Source organism: Manis javanica, chromosome 11 (genome assembly GCF_040802235.1).
Source record: "Manis javanica isolate MJ-LG chromosome 11, MJ_LKY, whole genome shotgun sequence".
NCBI classification, from domain to species: Eukaryota; Metazoa; Chordata; class Mammalia; order Pholidota; family Manidae; genus Manis; species Manis javanica.
Window position 1 is genome coordinate 93,595,463 of NC_133166.1, and position 20,020 is coordinate 93,615,482.

At 38.0% G+C, this 20,020-nt stretch overlaps 1 protein-coding gene across 8 annotated transcripts in view; it reads left to right on the forward strand.

Annotated features, from left to right (window-relative positions):
• HMCN1 (hemicentin 1) overlaps window positions 1–20,020 on the forward strand; it is a 416,593-nt gene that overhangs the window by 376,059 nt on the left and 20,514 nt on the right. For all 8 annotated transcript variants that reach the window (XR_012122845.1, XR_012122846.1, XM_073216906.1 and 5 more), the window contains 13 exons: window positions 176–346; window positions 482–652; window positions 2,111–2,281; window positions 2,452–2,622; window positions 3,530–3,700; window positions 3,871–4,041; window positions 10,237–10,386; window positions 10,703–10,840; window positions 11,787–11,908; window positions 12,542–12,779; window positions 17,581–17,643; window positions 18,634–18,753; window positions 19,665–19,799. Coding sequence is in view for 6 of the 8 variants with exons in the window: in XM_073216906.1 (XP_073073007.1) it covers window positions 176–346; window positions 482–652; window positions 2,111–2,281; window positions 2,452–2,622; window positions 3,530–3,700; window positions 3,871–4,041; window positions 10,237–10,386; window positions 10,703–10,840; window positions 11,787–11,908; window positions 12,542–12,779; window positions 17,581–17,643; window positions 18,634–18,753; window positions 19,665–19,799 (1,992 nt within the window). In the remaining 2 variants the exon portion in view is untranslated. The remainder of the gene's footprint in view (window positions 1–175; window positions 347–481; window positions 653–2,110; window positions 2,282–2,451; window positions 2,623–3,529; window positions 3,701–3,870; window positions 4,042–10,236; window positions 10,387–10,702; window positions 10,841–11,786; window positions 11,909–12,541; window positions 12,780–17,580; window positions 17,644–18,633; window positions 18,754–19,664; window positions 19,800–20,020) is intronic.

Consider the following 20,020-nt stretch of genomic DNA (forward strand, 5'->3'; position numbering starts at 1 on the left):
TATTTAATGATCTATTGTGCTTAGATTGTAACTTTACCATAAAGGAGAGCTTCCACAAGTAATTTCTCGGCAATTATAGATTTGCCTCTAGACCCAGTGCCCATCTTAAATGAAATTCGATTTACAATTTTTTTATTCACATAAAGCAAGACAAGGTACCATGTTTTATTTGCAGTTCATGGTGGATTTTCCCCATGGTCTGCCTGGCGACCCTGCAGTGTCACCTGTGGAAAAGGCACCCAAAAGAGGAGTCGTCTGTGCAGTAACCCCTTTCCAGCCAACGGCGGGAAGCTTTGCCAAGGATCAGATTCAGAAACACGAAACTGTCAACAGGAGCTGTGTCCAGGTACACCACTTTATTCAGCAGATAGGCATGTCTTCAACAGGTAGCTATTTTTTTTTTCCCTAACTATAGATTGTCTCAGTGTTAATACTTTCCAAGGCAATATATTCTATGGTGTAATGTTTCACCTTTGTTTAGTGGATGGTAGTTGGTCAGAATGGAGCCCTTGGGAAGAATGCACTAGGAGCTGCGGACGTGGCAACCGAACCAGGACCAGAAGTTGTAATAATCCCTCAGCTCAGTATGGCGGCCGGCCGTGTGAAGGGAATGCCGTGGAAATAATCATGTGCAATAGTAGGCCTTGTCCAGGTGAGAATCCACTGATAAGCAAAACTTTTATATTTTTAACTCCTGTAAAGGAGTTATAATTATCTTTTCTTCTTGGTGAAAAGATGTTATGGCCTGTCCCCTGGAATATATTCATTCCCTATGTTGTTAGCTCTCTCTTGTGGATAAACATGTAGAGGTATGACACTAATCAATGTTAGGTAAAATGCCTGATTTATATGGTAGGAGGTATGGGCCTTTGTTAACCAACAATCTTGAAAATAGAACATACTAAAATACTTGGAACAGCAGAATTTTTTTAAATCACATAGTACATACATAGGACTATGAATACCAGCAAGCTGAACTAATAGAGTAGTTTTGGATAGTATCTGCCATTTATTTAAAGGCTTTCTTCTTTTCTTTTAGATCTAGTCAAATACTTTTCAGTGTAAATTCTTGTCAGAATTTATCTAAAATAAATGTGTGTGACTGTGTTTGCTTGTCTACAAAGTACAAAGATGAGTAGTCAGCTCAATTAGAAAACAAGTCAATTAGAAGAAAATGCAAGATGTGTTTCAAAATATTTTCTAAACAACGCAGCCGAAAGATAATTTCATTACTTGGTTTTCAACTTATTTTTCTGATGTCTTATAGGTTGTGAAGAGAATACTTAGAGCCCCAGATCTAGAAAGTACCCTTAAAACAAAAATATGACCTGATACTGACTTACACATAAGAGAAACCCTAATGTTGATTCTCAGCCCATGCACCTGGTAGGAAACATAAGGCTTGCTGTCTTGAGGTCAGATGGTGTAATATGTTAGTGACCCAAAGGAAGGCCTTAGTATCACTCCTTGGAAACTGCTGGTCAGTTTTTTCTGTTGTTTGGGAAGCAGGTGAGTGTGTAATTCAGAACTTTTAATTCATGAGCATTATGTAATGGAGAAAAATTTTCAAGGATTTACAACTGTGCAAATCATCATGTCATTGAAAGATCCAAGTACATTTTTAAACATGAAGCTGAATCAGGCTTACAGATGTGGCCTTGCAGTCTAGCATCCAGTTATCATTGTAGGAAGAAACATTGGTATTGTCCGGAACCTCATGTAGATCTGTTACACAGCCTTTCTCCTTAGCTTCTCATTCCTAGTACTTTCCCCAGAACACAGAAAAATACTTAGCCAGGATTTAAAAACTCAGATTGTATTTACATATGATAGTTTGACTAAGCTTTAATCAAATAGACCCTTTAGATAATCTTAAGCATTTATTTTGGCACTCGGTAGGCTTCTGAATTCCCTATAGATGCTAATTCTCATGAAAATCTAACCAGAATGAGAAAGGAAGAACATCATTTATGTTTCCTTTGGTTCAATTTCAATTATTTTAAATTCTGGGCTGATTTACTCATTACTGAGTTTATTTACCTGTGTGATTTTGTTACTTTAACAAACACGGTTCTGTAACTTGAAATGCTATCTCTCGGGATTTTTGTAGTTCACGGAGCATGGAGCACTTGGCAGCCTTGGGGTACATGCAGCAGAAGTTGTGGGAAAGGTACCCAGACAAGATCAAGACTGTGCAATAACCCACCACCCTTGTTTGACGGCTCCTACTGTCACGGAGTGGAAACACAGATGCAAGTTTGCAATGAAAGACACTGTCCAGGTGGGAGAAATACAATGTTTATACCCTTACTAAATTGACAGCTACCTCTTATCTAGGTAGCATGTCAGAAAAAGTCACTGTCAATAAGGACATCAGCTGGCCTAATGAGGCCAGGGTTTAACCTGATCGTTTTTAAGGGGTAACAGAGCTCCTGTTTTTCCTTAATGCAGTTGATGGCAAGTGGGCCTCTTGGACCATGTGGAGTGCCTGTTCTGTGTCCTGTGGCGGAGGGGCCAGACAGAGAACAAGGGCCTGCTCTGACCCTGTTCCCCAGTATGGAGGAAGCAAATGCGAAGGCAGTGATGTCCAGAGTGATTTTTGCAATAGTGACCCTTGTCCAAGTGAGTGTTGGAAATAGTGAGTCAACATTATACTTTCTTAAAGTTTCATTATAACCTGAAGTCCTTCATGTTATAATATGCCACTGCATGATCTGTCTCCCCTTGTTTTGGGATATCAAAATGTTAGATGATTGCTATTCTGTCTGCGTAGCACCATCGCTGTAACTGATTACCTGGGCAGGGGTTGTGTCCTGTTCCATTTGCTCTGTAGGACGAGCTGCAGAGTTCAGGGACGGGGACACCCTCACATGCTGTTCGTGATGTTCATGATTCATTTATGTATGCAAGCAGGCAGCTCTTTGCCTTAATTCAGTTGCCAAACTATATTTTTAGACCCTGGCAGGATCTGAATCTACTTCTCCTTTTTTTCTCTTTTTTTTTATTGAAATATAGTGGATAAAGAATATCATATTGGTCTCAGATATGCTACATAGTGATTCAACAGTTATATCCATTCCTAAATGCTCATCACACTGAGTGTAGTTACCATCTGACAAAGGGATCACAATGTTATTGGCTATATTCCCTACTCTGTACTTCCATGCCCCTGACTGATTTATAATTGAAGTTCGTGTCTCTACATCACCTCACCTACTTCACCCATCTCCCCACCCCAAGTTCACTGTATCTTGTTGAGCATCACAGCCTTTACTCATCAAGAACAGAGATCATCCCTCATTCATACCCTTCAGCTTCTGGGATACAGTAAGACTCAATAAATGCATATAAAATGGAGTGCACCATCACTCTGATGTACACCCAATTTCTAGTCCAAACAATAGCTGAACCATCTGCCTTTGGAAGTTACTAGACTTACATGCTTCCTTCCAGTTCCTGGAGAGAGTCTTTCCCTGCTTTTTAGATGAATGCCATTGTTTACTACTTTTCCAGTGCTTCTGTGTTGCAGCTCATGGGAACTGGAGTCCTTGGAGCGTCTGGGGCACATGCAGCCGGACATGTGACGGAGGGCAGATGCGGCGGTACCGCGCGTGCGATGACCCTCATCCCTCCAATGGAGGAAGAGCCTGTGGGGGGCCAGACTCCCAGACCCAGAGGTGCAACACTGGCCTGTGTCCTGGTGAGCTCCCCAACTTCCGGCTGTGTAATAAGTAAAGCATTTCATTTAGTGCTCATTGTAGCATCCCCATCATTTCAGATCTTAAAATGTAAGTCATAAAGGCAGGATCACCTTAAGTGCAGATTTTAAAACCAGTTCGTTAATACTGACCAGTGCTTTCCGGTTCACAGTGGATGGACGTTGGGGAAACTGGCATAGTTGGGGCCGATGTTCTGCCTCCTGTGGAGGAGGTGAAAAGACTCGAAAACGGATGTGCAACAATCCTGTGCCGTCCAGAAGTGGTCGTCCCTGTCCTGGAGACCCTACTCAGGTATCCAGGTGCAATATACAAGCATGCCCAGGTAAGCAGCTAAGTTAGACTTTGGCAGAACCATTGCTAGCACATTTACAGCCTCTCTGCATATTAAAAAAGCATGTCATTCTGAGCCAAATAAGAAAATATAAAATATAAAATTTAAATGTTATATTATACAACACAAATTATAAAAGAGTGCCAACTCTGGGAGGAAGAATTAGGAGAAATGTTCTTTTCTCCCTCTAGTTAGTACACCTTGGCACCAAGCTCATGGTGAGATTTTAGCCTCTGCTTGCCCCCTTTCAGCTCCCTTGTAAAAGGATATGGTCTACACCAACATAAATAGTAGCCCAGGTGTAGGGGTTATACAAGGGTGTGGAAGAGTGGGGAAAGCCCAGCTGAGACTCTGGGCTGAATAATGAGGGTGGGAGAGAAATTGACTACCTAACAGAAATGCATAATTAGAGACTGTTCTTTCATGGGTGGAAATATGGAGAACATGTGTGGAAAGGAAAATAGGGGCTAATTCAGTTCAAGGAAAAGGAGTAGGGAAAGTACAACTGCCATAACCCAAGTCATGCAACATAGCTAGATATTGGGACATAAAAATTCAGAAGGAACAAAGCCAGAACTCTAGAACTTAATGGACGTTAGAGTTGTTGGAGTCCTAAGAAATAGTGGACAATACTAAGGGTACTTAGTCTCAAAGAACAGACCTTTTTTTAATTAAAGTATCATTGATATACAGTCTTATGTTGGTTTCAAATATACAACACAGCAGTTCAACAGTTACCCATATTATTAAATCCTCACCCCTTCTGCAGTTACTATCTCTTAATATAGTAAGATATTACAGAATCACTGACTATATTCTCCATGCTGTACTACTATCCCCATGACCAACTTATATGGTGATAGTGAATTATTATGCCCTCTTTATTCCCTCACCCTTCCCCCACCACCTGCCCCAACCTGTCCCCCTTGGAACCACTAGAACCTTCTCAGTGTCTATGAGTCCACTGCTAGTGTGTTCCTGCTGTTTTGCCTTGTTTTTATACTCCACAAATAAGTGAAATCAAATGGTATTTGTCTTTCCCTTCCTGCCTCATTTCACTGAGCACAATACTCTCTGGATCTAACCATGTTGCTGCAAAGGGAAGATTTCTTTTCTTTTTATGACTGAATAATATCCATTGTGTGTATCTACCACATCTTCTTTATCCATTCATGTACTGATGGACACTTAGGCTGCTTCCATATCTTGGCTATTGGAAGTACGGCAGTGATAAACATAGGGGTGCATTATGTCTTTTTGAATCAGGGATCTTGTTTTCTTTGGGTAAATTCCTAGGAGTGGAATTACCGGGTCAAATGGTGTTTGATTGCACCAACTTACATTCCCATCAAAAGTGTAGGAGGGTTCCCATTTGCTGTTTCTTGTTTTTTGGATAGTGGCCATCCTAACTAGTGTGAGGTGATATCTCATTGTGGTTTTAATTTGCATTTCCCTGATGATTAGCGATGGGGAGCATCTTTTCATGTACCTGTTGTTCATTTGAATTTCTTCTTCGGAGAAATGTCTGTCCGTTCAGATCCTCCACCCATTTTTTAATTGGGTTATTTGCTTTTTGGGTGTTGAGGCATGTGAGTTCTTTATATATTTTGGATGCTAACCCCTTATCAAATATGTCATTTACAAATTTATTCTCCCACACTGTAGGATGCCTTTTCATTCTGCTGATGGTGTCCTTTGCTGTACAGAAGCTTTTTAGTTTAATATAGCCCTGTTTATTCATTTTTTATTTTGTTTCCCTTGCCTGAAGAGGTGTCCAGGAAAAATTGCTCATGCTTTTATTCAAGAGATTTTTGCCTATGTTTTTTTCTGAGAGTTTTATGGTTTCATGACTTACATTCAGACTTTGATCCATTTCAAGTTTACTTTTGTGTATAGAGTTAGACAATAATCCAGTTTTATTCTCTTGCCTGTGGTTGTCCAGTTTTTCCAACACCAATTGTTGAAGAGACTTTCTTTTCCCCATTGTATATCCATGATTCCTTTATTGTATATTAATTGACCATATATGCTTGGGTTTATATCAGAGCTCTCTAATCTGTTCCACTGGTCTATGGGTCTGTTCTTGTGCCAGTACCAAATTGTTTCATTACTGCAGCTTGAAGTCAGGGAACATAATCCCCCCAGCTGTGTTCTTCTTTCTCAGGATTGCTTTGGCTATTTTGGGTCTTTTATGGTTCCATATGAATTGTAGAACTATTTGTTCTAGCTCATTTAAGAATGCTATCAGTATTTTGATAGGAGTTGCATTGAATCTATTGATTGCTTTAGGCAGGATAGCCATTTTGACAATATTAATTCTTCTTGCCCATAAGCATGGGATATATTCCCATTTATTAGTTTCTTCTTTAATTTCTCTCATGAGTGTCTTATAGTTTTCAGAGTATAGATCTTTCACCTCCTTGGTTAAGTTTATTCCTAGATATTTTATTCTTTTTGATGCAATTGTGAATGGAATTGTTTTCCTGATTTCTCTTTCTGCTAATTCATTGCTAGTATATAGGAATGCAACAGATTTCTGTGTGTTAATTTTATATCCTGTAACTTCACTGAATTCAGTTATTCTAAATTTTTTGGTGGAGTTTTTTTGGTTTTATATATATAATATTATGTCATCTGAAAACAGTGAAAGTTTAACTTCTTCCTTACCAACCTGGATGCCTTTTATTTATTTGTGTTGTCTGATTACTGTGTCTAGGACCTCTAGTACTATGTTGAATAAAAGTGAGGAGAGTGGGCATCCTTGTCTTGTTCCCAATCTTAGAGGAAATCTTTCAGCTTTTTCACTATTAAATATGATGTTGGCTGTGGGTTTGTCATATATGGCCTTTATTATGTTGAGGTACATACCCTCTATACCCATTTTGTTGAGAGCTTTTATCATGAATGGATGTTGAATTTTGTCAAATGTTTTTTCAGCATCTACTGAGGTGATCATGTGGTTTTTGTCCTTCTTCTTATTAATGTGATATATGATAATGATTGATTTACAAATATTATACCATCCTTGGTCATGATGGATGATCTTTTTGGTGTATTTTTGAATTCGGTTTGCTAACATTTTATTGAGGAGTTTTGCTTCTATGGTCACCAGGATATTGGTCTATGATTTTCTTTCTTTGTGGAGTCTTTGTCTGGTTTTGGTATTAAAATGATGCTGACCTCATAGAATGAGTTTGTAAGCATTCCCTCCTCTTCTACTCTTTGTAAATGTTTGGTGGAATTCAGCTGTGAAGCCATCTGGTCCAGAGATTTTATTTTTATGTAGTTTTTGATTATCAATTTTATTTCATTGCTTGTAATAGGTCTGTTCAGATTTCCTGTTTCTTCTTGGGTCAGTCTTGGAAGGTTATATTTTTCTAGAAAGTTGTCTATTTCTTCTAGGTTATCTAGTTTGTTGGCATATAATTTTTTATAGTATTCTCTAATAATTCTTTGTATTTCTGTGGTGTCTGTTGTGATTATTCCTTCTTCGTTTCTGATTTTGTTTGTGTATGTAGACTCTCTTTTTTTCTTGGTAAGTCGGGCTAGGGGGTTATCTATTTTGTTTATTTTCTCTAAGAACCTAACTCCTGATTTCATTTATTCTTTCTATTGTTTTATTCTTCTCTATTTTATTTTTTTTCTGCTCTGATCTTTAATATGTCGCTCCTTCTACTAACTTTGAGCTTCATTTGTTTTTTTCTGGTTTCTTTAATTGTGAGTTTAGACTGTTTATTTGGGATTGTTCTTATTTTTTGAGGTAAGCCTTTACTGCTATGTACTTCCCTCTTAGAACTGTCTTTGCTGCATCCAATAGGTTTTGGGCTGTTGAATTTTTGTTTTCATTTATCTCCATGTACTGCTTGATCTCTATTTAAATATGGTCACTGATTATTCAAAAGCATGTTCTTTATTCTCCATGTGTTCATAGGTTTTTTTGTTTTCTTTGTGTATTTCTAGTTTCATACCATTGTGGTCTGAGCAGCTGCTTGATACAGTTGCAATGTTTTTAAATTTATTGAGGCTCTTTCTGTGGCCTAATAGGTGGTCTGTTCTGGAAATCATTCCATGTACACTTGAGGGGAAATGTGTATCCTGCTGCTTTTGGGTGGAATGCTCTGTGGATATCTGTTAGGTCCATCTGATATAATGTATTGAGAACAGACTTTTTAAGGGCTGTAGGAAGACCAAGAATTGAAATGTTGAGATACACAAAGCCTGAAAGTTGCTTTAGAACTAAAACATCTCTAAAAATCTAGAAGACCCATTTTGCAGAGTGAGAGAGAGAGGAGTTACATGAGAAGATTTATAGCTTCTAGACAAACTAAAAGAACAGGTGTCTATGAGTCAACTGCTCAACATGTCAACTAATTGCCGAGGATTCTGAGGCTCTAACAGGCTAACATGGTGGCAGTCATAGTTTCAATTGAGGCATTTTGTAGCTCAGCCTCTGGTGGCAGAGGAAGGCCAAATAGGCAGACAATTTGGATTATAGAGTCTGGCAGGGAATCCAGATGTGGTAGCCAGAACTAGGAGATGTCTGTGGAACCCAGGGATTCAAGTTCCTTGGCAAAATAAGAGGCCACGCTTATTAGTGATGACCCAGAGAGCTAAGTGCATTAGTGATCCTTCTACCCAAGTCTAAACATAAGAACCGACAGATAAGAACCTGAGTGACTGTACTGTCTACTTTCCTGCCTCATCTTACAGCCTGGCTCCCCATCACATGCCGGACTCTCAGCTCCTCTGATTTCTCAGACGTGACAAGCCACCACCTCCCGAAAGTGTCACACATGCTTTTTACTCTATCCCCCTGGGTCCGCTTTCCCTTCAGCTTAGATCCCTAAGCTTTCTTCCAGTCTCCATTCTACTTTTACTTCCTACTCCTATAGATATACATTGGTATATGTCAATTTCACATTTATTTGTGGAATTCTAATTATTGTCTGTCTCCCCTTTTCTGACAGAGGCTCTGTGAAGATGGGCCTCGTGTCTTTTTATTCTTCTTTCTTACCCTTGTATCCTCAATACTTGATGAACAATGAATGTAGTCCAGAACATGAAGGCTGGATTGATGTGAATGTGAAAAAAATAGAGAAATACTATACTTACTGATTTTCTGAGGTTGCATACAATTCTATTTCTCTCCAGTATATAATACATAATATCTGAAATGCCTTGTGATAATTTTGATATATATTCAATTAAAAGTCATCAAATAATGAATATTCACAAGTTTCACTATCCGCTTCTTCCCAATGTTTCCCTTTCTTGTGAAAGCATGCAATTTATTTAAAAAACCATTCGGTAACCACCAATTCTGCGTTAGTACCTTATAACTTAGCTGAACAATAGAAAGAAGACATGCTATTACTGCAGAAAAGCTTTTTTTAAAATGTACAATTGTTCTCAACCTATTGCCTTGATATATAGCACTATTAAAAGTACAATATCCTTCTCAAATTTGCTCAAGCATTTTCTGATACGTGTACCAAGAAAAACTTGATAAGTTCTTGATCTGAAACCTATGACTAAACAATACCCCTTAGATACTCTACGTGTGTGTTGACAGTGACCTGTAAGAAGGCTAAGGTTTCCTCCCTTCTCTCTGTGTTCTCATGAAGGAAGCAATTGATGAAAAAACATGGATTTTAATGCCAAGTACATCTGGGTTCAGATCTCATTCTACCACTTCCAAGCTATGCAGTGATGGGAAAGACAGTTGATTTCTCTGAGCTTTGTTTTTCTAGTCTGCAAACTGTGGCTATGTAAAACTACCTTATAGGATTGTTGATAGGAGGTAGAGTTACCACATACTAAGTGCTCACTATAGTGCCTGACACGTTCCATAGGCTCTTATTATTATCATCATTTCATCACCATCGACAACACATACTTTATTTTGGCTCTGGGACCGGGTGCTGATTGTATTCTTTGGATTGTGAAAGGATGCTATGATGTGCACAGATTGGAAGGATCCTAGATTTATGTGTGATGATGAGCGTTACATAAGCATTACAATGTTTTGAAAGCTTATTTATTTTACCCTTAAATTCATATGTCATATGATCTATTAAATGTCTGGGGGAAGATTTATAACATCTTTGAATACTGGCTTTCTCTTCCCCCCTGTAATGTTGATGAAACGGTTTCCTTCTCCAAGAATGTTTTTTCTTCCCCCAACAGGTGGGCCCCAGCGAGCCAGAGGAAGTGTTATTGGAAATATTAATGATGTTGAATTTGGAATTGCTTTCGTTAACGCCACAGTAACAGATAGCCTTACCTCTGATACTAGAATAATACATGCCGAAATTACCAATGTACCTCGCAGGCTTGGTAAGTCTCTGCGTGTAAAGTTGTTAATAAGCCTCTGTTTTAGAAACTGATATACTATTCTTCATCTGATTATTTCCACTTACAAATTTCTAGAGGTTGCTGCTTCTAAATGATCGGTATGCTAGTCTTTAGCTAGTTGTATCCCCAAGGCAAACTCTTAAAGACACAAATCTAAGAGGTACTGATACAGATATTTATTTTTATGTTATTCAAGATTATTTAGGATCCTTCCTTTTGAATAACATGCTATGGAGACAGTAATAGCAATGGATATAAATATTTTTCTTTGTCACCTCATTTGTCCTTTCTTCTTTAGGCCCAACAATGAGAAAGATAGTTTCTATTCTAAATCCCATTTATTGGACAACAGCAAAGGAAATAGGAGAAGCAGTCAATGGCTTTACTCTCACCAATGCCGTCTTCAAGAGAGAAACCCAAGTAGAATTTGCAACTGGTTAGTGCCAACTGAACTTAGTATTCTATTACTATTAAAAAAAGTTATGATTGCCTTAAAAGTTGTGATTAATGAAAATAAGTTTTATGTTCCCACAGAAAATAATGTCAAAGTTTTTGATGCAATCTTATCACAAATGATATAACAGAAGTTTCATGTACCTCTGTAGACTTTTACAGACATGGGACAATAGGGGGCCATGTGTTTCAGACAGTATAGTGATTTTTGTACTCCAAAAGCTTTTTCTCATCTTTTCTGTATCATTTCTTCTTAAATCCTTAGAGAGGGTTTTAAAGGCCAGAACAGAGCAGGAAAATAAGTCATTGCTATTAACTCAAGGCTTTTGTCTTTGAACCTGAGATTTAATTAGGATGCCTTATGGGGTTTCTTTATCAAAACGATGGAAATAAAACACATAAATCTAAAGACTTTTACTTTTTTCCTTTGCCTTGATGAATACACATTAGATACTAATGGCTTTTTCGAGTAGAGATAGGTTTTTATAGGCCTCATTTCAAGCCTTTTCAAAGATGGTCAGCCTCTGGGGCAATGCTCTTAAAGGAAGAGTGGTTGAAGGAGAACGTAGCTTTAATCAGTCCGGAAAACAAGTGGGTCTTTTCATGGCCTTCTGCTTATTAAGATGCTCCTTTGCTTCTCGAAGCACCAGAAAGAACAAAGTCCTGGGACCAGACTTGTGGCCATCGCCAATCTGCCTGGTGAAACGGTCTGTCCCTTCTCGGGCAATCTGTTTGGCAAAACTGCCTTGCTAATGCTTATGAGTCCAAAGTGTGATTACCTCACATAATGACATGCTACATTTTTGCCACAGAAAAAGAAATTTTATTCAAGTTTGAAGTAAAATAACAGCTAAGCTGGTTTGTGAGGTGACTCTGCTTACACAAATCCTGTATGTGTTGCTGTTAAATGAATGAATTGTATTTCCCAGGAGAAATCTTGCGGATGATTCATAACGTCCGGGGCGTGGATTCTGATGGTGTGTTACTGCTAGACATTGTCGTGAGTGGCTATGTCCTGCAGCTTCCGACACCTGCTGAAGTCACTGTGAAGGTAAATATGGCAGGATAACTTGCCTTCACTATTACTGGAGTAGCAGTAAGAGTGGGAGCCAAAGATTCATAGGGAGAGTGCAGAGAACGTGTATAGTTTCCCTTGCTCCCTTTAGAGAGTCAGTGTCTGAACCACTAAGATTAGAAAAGGCTATCCTGTCATTGTTTAAAAATCTTCAGGGACAAGTCTTTGGTTGTATTACCCTGCCTACCAGGACCAAGATCATTCCTATGTTGATTTAAGCCATTTGTTTAATTTCCTAAAAACAGAATAGTGCCTTGCATAAAAGTTTTTTCTATCATCCATGAAAGTATTTTAGGAATTTAAGAATGAGAACAATCACTCTTTCACATATTTTCTTTGCTGTTGACCAGCAACTGACTGAGTCCCTTATTAAAGTATAATTTACGACAATAAAATTATAAAACTAATGTAGTTTTGAACAATTAACAGGTTCAAACTTTATTTCCTGAGCACTACTTTACACCTACAATTTTATTTAGAACTATATATTTTTAGCCCCTAAGCCTTTTTTTCCCCCTTCATTCTGTATCTTGTAATAGCCTCAAAAAAAAATAATAACCCAACTAGGATGAATCATGCTGATCCTCAAATCCATATTGTTCTCCTTAGGACTACACAGAGGACTACATTCAAACAGGTCCTGGGCAGCTGTATGCCTACTCAACACGTCTTTTCACCATTGATGGCATCAGTGTCCCGTACACATGGAACCACACGGTTTTCTATGATCATGCACGGGGAAGAATGCCTTTCTTGGTAGAAACGCTACATGCATCCTCTGTGGAATCTGACTACAACCAGTTAGAAGAGACGCTGGGTTTTAAAATCCATGCTTCAATTTCCAAAGGTAATTTGGTTAAAGGAAAGTCCAGCCTTTTCTAAAAGGATAAAGGAATTTTATTGATACCATGCAAAATAAAGATATTAAGGCATAGACCGACCACAATGACATCGGGTTTTTCACATGTGTTGTCTATGTTTTATGATGGGTAAAGCCAATCCGCCTGGAGTGCGAGTACATTTGGTTTGCTAAAATGCTTCTTCATCTAGCATGATGGTGTTGTGATTATTCTAGTCTATATAAGCAGAGAAGTTTAAAAATATATACTCTGTCAGATGATTTTTCCGTGGGCCCACTTGTTCGGAATCTCTTATTTGTCAAGGAGTTTTTTTTAACTCATAGCACATAATGTAGAAGTGTATTTTAACCTAAACTCAAAATACAAAAGTTTAAAAGTCAAAAAAAAGTTTCCACATGTTAAACGCATCTTTTAAAAACTATGCAGCAATAATCAAGATTCCAATTTTCATTTCTTATTCTTGAAAATTATAATTCTTAAATTATTTTCCAGTTTTCAAGCAAAGTGTACAACTCTTAATCTCAGCAGTCTGCCTGTAGTTTGCAGTGTTTATATCCCGAGATGTCCTTTTTGGTCACAAGAGGTACCACAACAATTAGCAGTCAAATTCCATAGGGTTTTGATGCTGGGAGATACTTGCATGTAGTTATGTTATAGATACTGTTTGAGCTTTAATTTTGAACTTTAGGCTCCCATGAATACATTTTAAATGATTCTTATGGGCCTTACGTGTGTGTTTTGCTGTGTGATAGCTTCCCTAAAACATATCCAGGTAGATTTTAAACAGCATCATTTTGTTTTATCATGTTCAGTAAATACACTAAAACCTCATCTTCTCTATTTAATCTTGCTTTTATCAGTTGTGAATATGACTGTTTTCTTCTTCAACATCCATCAGAACAATTTCATCCAATTTGGGGTCATAGTAATTCAGGAGTACGTGTTCACTTTTTTTGAGATACCAGCAGATTCATGAAGCCTGTAAACCAGTGGAGTTCACACCCCCTCCACACAGATATCAACACCACCACCTCATTTTACTATTTTACTATTTTCATACATGTTCAGGTCATTTGGGCAAAATAAAAGAGCTGCTGGAATAAAGAATTATGTTTTCTCTCCCCAACGTTACCTACTTTTCAAATTTAACCTCTGTCTCTACTTTTCCTAGTATTTCATATTTTAAAAAGATAACTTGATACACAACTTTGGTTAAAAGTGAATTTATACCATCTGGAACTAGAGGAATTAAAATAATTTTTGAAAAATCATGTATACTTTCTACCAATTATTTACAATTATGTAAATCCTCTAAGCCTGAAACTGAAGGTTTTTGTGGTTTCCTTAAGGGTGCTGTTGGGGGCATTGGGTCCCACAGTATAAGGAAACACACTAACTGATCTTTAAAACACCTTACTATCCTTAAAGACTGTGATTCTATGAATACTTTTCGTATGTGCCCATTTGTTGTTAACACTGTTCCTGCAAATTGCAATTGTGTATTGCAATTTTTTAAGTGACCACCAGGGAGCAAGCTTGCTTTCTTGGATACTTAACCAGCATGTTCTTTCTCTGCTGTTTATTCTACTCTAGATCTATGGTTACAATTTAATTACAATCAGCAAGGGAGCTTAACGAAAGTTCAAGTTTCTAGGCACAAAGATTTTGGCTTAGCTTATCTAAGGTAGGCCCTGGAAGTCTGTATTTTTAACACAGCCCCTAAATGATGCCAATGTGTCTGGTCTGCACACTGGCATTTGGAAACTACTGGTCAAGACAACACACAAACCGAATTCAATATAATTTGAAAAAATTTTTATATCTTTAAAATCAGGTGGACTTATTTTTTAAATATAATTATAAAATATATTTATATTTTACAAGTTAATCAGAAGAAGATACCAAAATGATAAAGGAAAAGGTGAATAAATTTAACTACAAATAAAATTTTTAAGTGTTCCTCATGGGGAAAAAAGAAATTTGAGAAGGTAAAATACACACCAAGAAAGGTATTTGCATTACATATTATGGACAACTATGATTAACCGTAATATATATGAGGCTTTTAAAAAATCAATAAGGAAAAGGCTAACACCCCAACAGAAAAATACATAAAGGCCTGTGAACTGGAAATTCACAAAGAAGCAATGACAAAGCAAATATGAAAAACTGCTTAACCTAATCAATAAAGAAATGCAAATTAAAACAATGGGGTACCATTTTCCAATTATCATTGTTAGAGATTAAAAAATACAGTAACCACGCAGTATTGGAGAGGTATTGGGAAATGAATGCCTTCATACGCTGCGGGCAGTGATTATAAATTTTTTAACATTTCTGGAAAGCTGTGTGTATCAGTAGCCTTTCAAATGTTCATTATCTCTTTAGTTCCCTCATTCTAGAAGTCTGCAGTAAGACAGTCACAGAAGTGATCCATAATAAATGTCCTGTAAGAAGTAATGTAAGTGATTGCACAGCAGTATGATAAACTCTTAACCAATCATTAAAATAAATTTAAAGGAATATTTAGCTCATTTATTCATGTAAAAATATTTGGTGCATACCTACTGTGTACCAGGCGCTGTTCTAGGTACTGACAATGTAATTGTAAACAAGTGAGAAAGGGGAATGTACACAACTTAATACTAATTGGAAAGCAGTGCACGAATATGATCCAAACCTGGCTGCCCAGCGCAGTGATTATAAGGCAGCCGATTAAAAACACAGATTCGTGGGCTTCCCCCTTGGTAGTTCTGCCTAGGATAGGACCAAGGGATAATGTAATAAGCTCTCCAAGAAATATAATTTTATGATCAGTAAAGTCTGGCCATTATTAATCTGTAGAGTAAAAGATCTTAGCTTAATTTTTTGATAGGTATACTTACAGAAGTGACTAGAGAGAAAAACATCAAAATGGTGACAGTAGATTATTCCAAGAGACAAGGTTATGGGGATATTTATATTTTTCAAAATCTCTGCAATTATATATTGTCACACCAACAAGCAAATTTTTTGTATTGCCTCCCTACTCTGTCAAAGTGAAAATCATAACTAAATAATTCAAAATAACGTACTTTATGCTATAAAGAATAAATAAAGGGAAACTATAACAAACTTCCCAAATGCCACCTAATGGAAGACATCATGGAACCAAAACCTAAAGCTCTGACCTAATAATAACTTATGTGTATATGACACATTTTTTCCACAGTTATATCCCCCACACAGTGCCCTTCATAACATACTGGTTGGGTGAAAGAATGTATGTATAAATGAGTAAATAAAAATGAAGTAGGAATTAATCACCATCTGAGTTGTATTCTTGAGCTCAGTGGTTTTTCAAAAAGACTTGCATCTAAATTCTTGGTCTAGCTTACATTAGTTCTCTGACTTTAGGCAAGCTACATAACCTCCAAGTCAAATTCCTCATCTGAAAATTTGTTATGATGGGAAGAGGGGAGTTGTGAGGTTTCAATGAGAAACAGCACATGAAGCTCACAGTACCGCGTGACCAGCAACCATTCAATAATCCCTTAGCAATGTAGTCAGGTTGTTTGTCCCATCCTTCTATTCCCATTCTCTGTAGAAGCAGGAAGATTTGGATGCCCTCCGGGTCGTTTGTACACTCAGGGTAGAAATGCATCATGAACCTCTGATTTCTCTTCAACGTTACAAGCTAAATTGGTTCCCTAGAAATGGCAAATAGGGCGCTAGTTGTCCAGTGAAGGAAATATTTTCACTGGAGTAGTGTTTCTTACACTGTCCAAATATATAAGTATTTACAAGTTTTGAACAGGTTCATGTCCTCAGTAGGACTCGAGCAATATTATACTTGGGGACTCTCCAAAGTAGAATGAATCTGAAAAATTAACTAATGCCCGGACTCCCTCTATGAAGAGCACATAAAGCAATAATAAAAATAAATGCAGGTGAATGCATTTAGAATTGAAAGAAAATATAATTTTGTAAGAATTAATATGAACTGAATATATGATATGAATTAAACGATTGTCTTTCAAGTTCTCTGTGTATGTGCATGCACTCACACATGCCCACGGACAAACATTACTTTGGCAACTTGATAGTTTCAAGTTTTTGCAGGTCAGTAATATTTGAAAAATATTTGCTAAACTGCTTACAGCAGTCAAGACAGAATTACTTTTGAAGGAAAGAAATTTCCTATTAACCTGTTTATTCTTATTAATATATCTTTTTTCTGACATTGACCTTGAATCTATCTATCTATCACAATATGACTGTTTCTCCTTACTTTGACTGTATGGAAAAGGAAAACACTTGGTGACACATGGCAGACTTTGACCCAAATGCTCCAGATTGCAAATGGAGGGGATCCACAGGAGGAGAGAGTTTCTTCATTAGTTTCTATTTTTCACTGGCATAGATTATTTTAAGTGGCATTCCTAGAACCAGGGTAAGCAGCAGCTGGAAGAATAGGATTTTCCTGTGGTTATGCGTTGCGTACACATTGATCTTGGATCCTTTTTCATTATCGCAGAATGTTATGTAATTTTCTATTGATTAATGTAAACAACTTAAAAAGAAGATATGTTTCCAGTGGCTGCTTGCCAATAATCTCTGGACTATGATTCATTTAGCTCTTAGTTGAGACACAGGAAACCTTTTCCATCCTGCCTGTTTTGCCTATTTCATTTGTTGCACCGTGTCATTACATCTGTGTCACACCCTTGCCAAGGAAGATTATACTAGAAAGAAGCAAGAAATACATCATTCTAACAGCTAGTTAATTCCCTTTTTTCTCTATGGCAGGAGAACGCAGTAATCAGTGTCCCTCTGGATTCGCTTTAGACTCACTTGGACCCTTTTGTGCTGGTAAGTATGAGAATAAATAATGCATTTTTATTTTTTTAAAAATGCAAATAATGGATACCATTTAATGGACATCAATTGCCATCATCACAACAATTCTGTAAGTGTCCCATTTCACAGGGGAGGACATTGAGATGTGAAGAGGTTGAGTGCCTGAGATCACTCGGCTGTCAAGTGGCAGAACTGGATCTAAATTTAAGATACACACAAAGCCCACACTCTTTGGATTTGGCCACCCCCAAGTCTGTCGAGGATCATCGAGTCCAGAGGTTCAGGGAGCACAGGGACAAAACACTGGAATCCATCTGGCCACTTGATTGCCATGAGTGTGAAACAGGAACAGTCCAACTCTGAGCCACCTAACCCTAGAATTGCTCGGTCATAAGATAGGGTAGGATTGGGGGGTCATGGACTAATGGCTAAACCGGCCTTGTCTCATTCAAGTACCAGTACAAGACCCAGACGAGTAAACAGCCAAGTAGATGGTTGGCGAACTCAGGAGTGCATCCACAGTGCCTTTATTTCTACTAGTAGGTAATGTAATGTAGTCCGTAAAAGGTGGTCTTCAGACAGTATGCTGCCCAGGTTCAAATTCCAGTTCGGTCAATAACAGCCTGTGTGATGTTGGGCAATTTACTTAACCTCTTTGTTCATCGGTTATCTTGCAAAGAGAGGATGATAATGAAAATACCTGTCTCCCAGGTATGTAGTGAGTGATGAATTCGGGTAAGAAAGGAAGGATTTCAAGCATAGCACATGGTCATTGTATCATCCCGGTTGTTTTAGAATTCATCTAAACATCTATTCACTATAAAGATAATTTGGGAACTCAAATTTTTATTTCGTGTTCCCATTTTGTGGCACTTGGTGCATTTTCTATTGCATTTGATTCAATTCATTGACCTATTTAAGCAACTATTTTCACCAATTTTAGTAACTCCTGGAAAGTAGGGACTTCCCTTACTCATTGGGCCTTTTCATTCCATCTTTCAGATGAAGATGAATGTGCAGCAGGAAGCCCCTGCTCCCACATCTGCCATAATGCCGTGGGCACCTATTACTGCTCCTGCCCAAAGGGCCTCACCATAGCCGCAGATGGGCGGACTTGTCAAGGTAGTCACAGAGCTGAATCTAATAGACGCTCTTAAGCAATGGTCGTGTCACTCTCTGTCCAAGGAAAACATGGGGTTGACCAATGCCCTTCTTTCCTACCCTCTCTGCCCTTATCTTGGTAACAGAAGAGGGCTTCGTTAGGTTTGCAGAGTAAGTAAAAGGGATACTGCTCACAGTACCTTCATATGGGCCACACCATGGACAAGGATACCCATAGCGATCCAGTCTCCACAACACAGTGAGGAGAGACAGGCAGGACTGTGACCAGACTCGTTTTACAATGACAAAATGAGCGATTAAAGAGGTTACAAAGAATTCAAGTAAACAGCACAATCCTGGCAATGCTTTGGGAACATTAAAAAAAAAAAACACTATTTTATCAGAGTCCAGATATGCTTCAAAGTTAGAAATGTGTAAGAATCTAGTTTCTTTTTTTAATGAAATCTGATGAAAAGAGGAAAGAATCTCTCTCTCTGGGCCCAAGAAAGCCCCTTCTAAGTGCAAAACAGAAAGGAATTAGGGGTACGCAAGGGAGAAGAATGACTTTTCTGGAATGTCCAGGATGGACTGGGCACCATGTATACATTGTTTGCTTTAATTTTCAGAGCAACACTGAGAGACAGATACCATTATCATTGTTTTACAGATGCGAAAACTGTATTTTTTAGAGACATGTCATTTCTCAGTGGTCTAATGGACGAGGTGGCCCATGGAGATACCACGGTATGGTTCTGTGAGCTTCTCAGCAGCTGAGCCCACCTGAAGTGACTCAACCACAACACTCGAGCACCCTTGCTCCTGTATATTTTTCAAGTGCTATTCACTGCTTTTCTTATCCTCATTTCATAGCAGGTTGATTTTAGGTTGGTTTTCATCGACTTGCCTTCGGTGAACGACTCACTTTTTTGTAGATATTGATGAGTGTGATTTGGGTGGATACACCTGCCATGCCGGCCAGGACTGTGACAACACTATAGGATCCTATCGCTGTGTGGTCCCTTGTAGAACTGGCTTTCGGAGAACCTCTGATGGGCTGAGTTGTCAAGGTATAAAAATGGAGGCCCTTGTATCATCTTCATTATACTAGGAATTAAGGCCTCGCCCCCCTTTCCCCACCACTTGAATCATTTAAAGTAAACTTGACATTGGGATACAATATTCAATAGCTATTTAAAATATCTGTAACATAGTGGTTTTGAAAAAAAAGTTTTGCCTGTTATGTTTGTGAAAGAAAATTATACAGGACGACCTAATAGAATCTATTTCA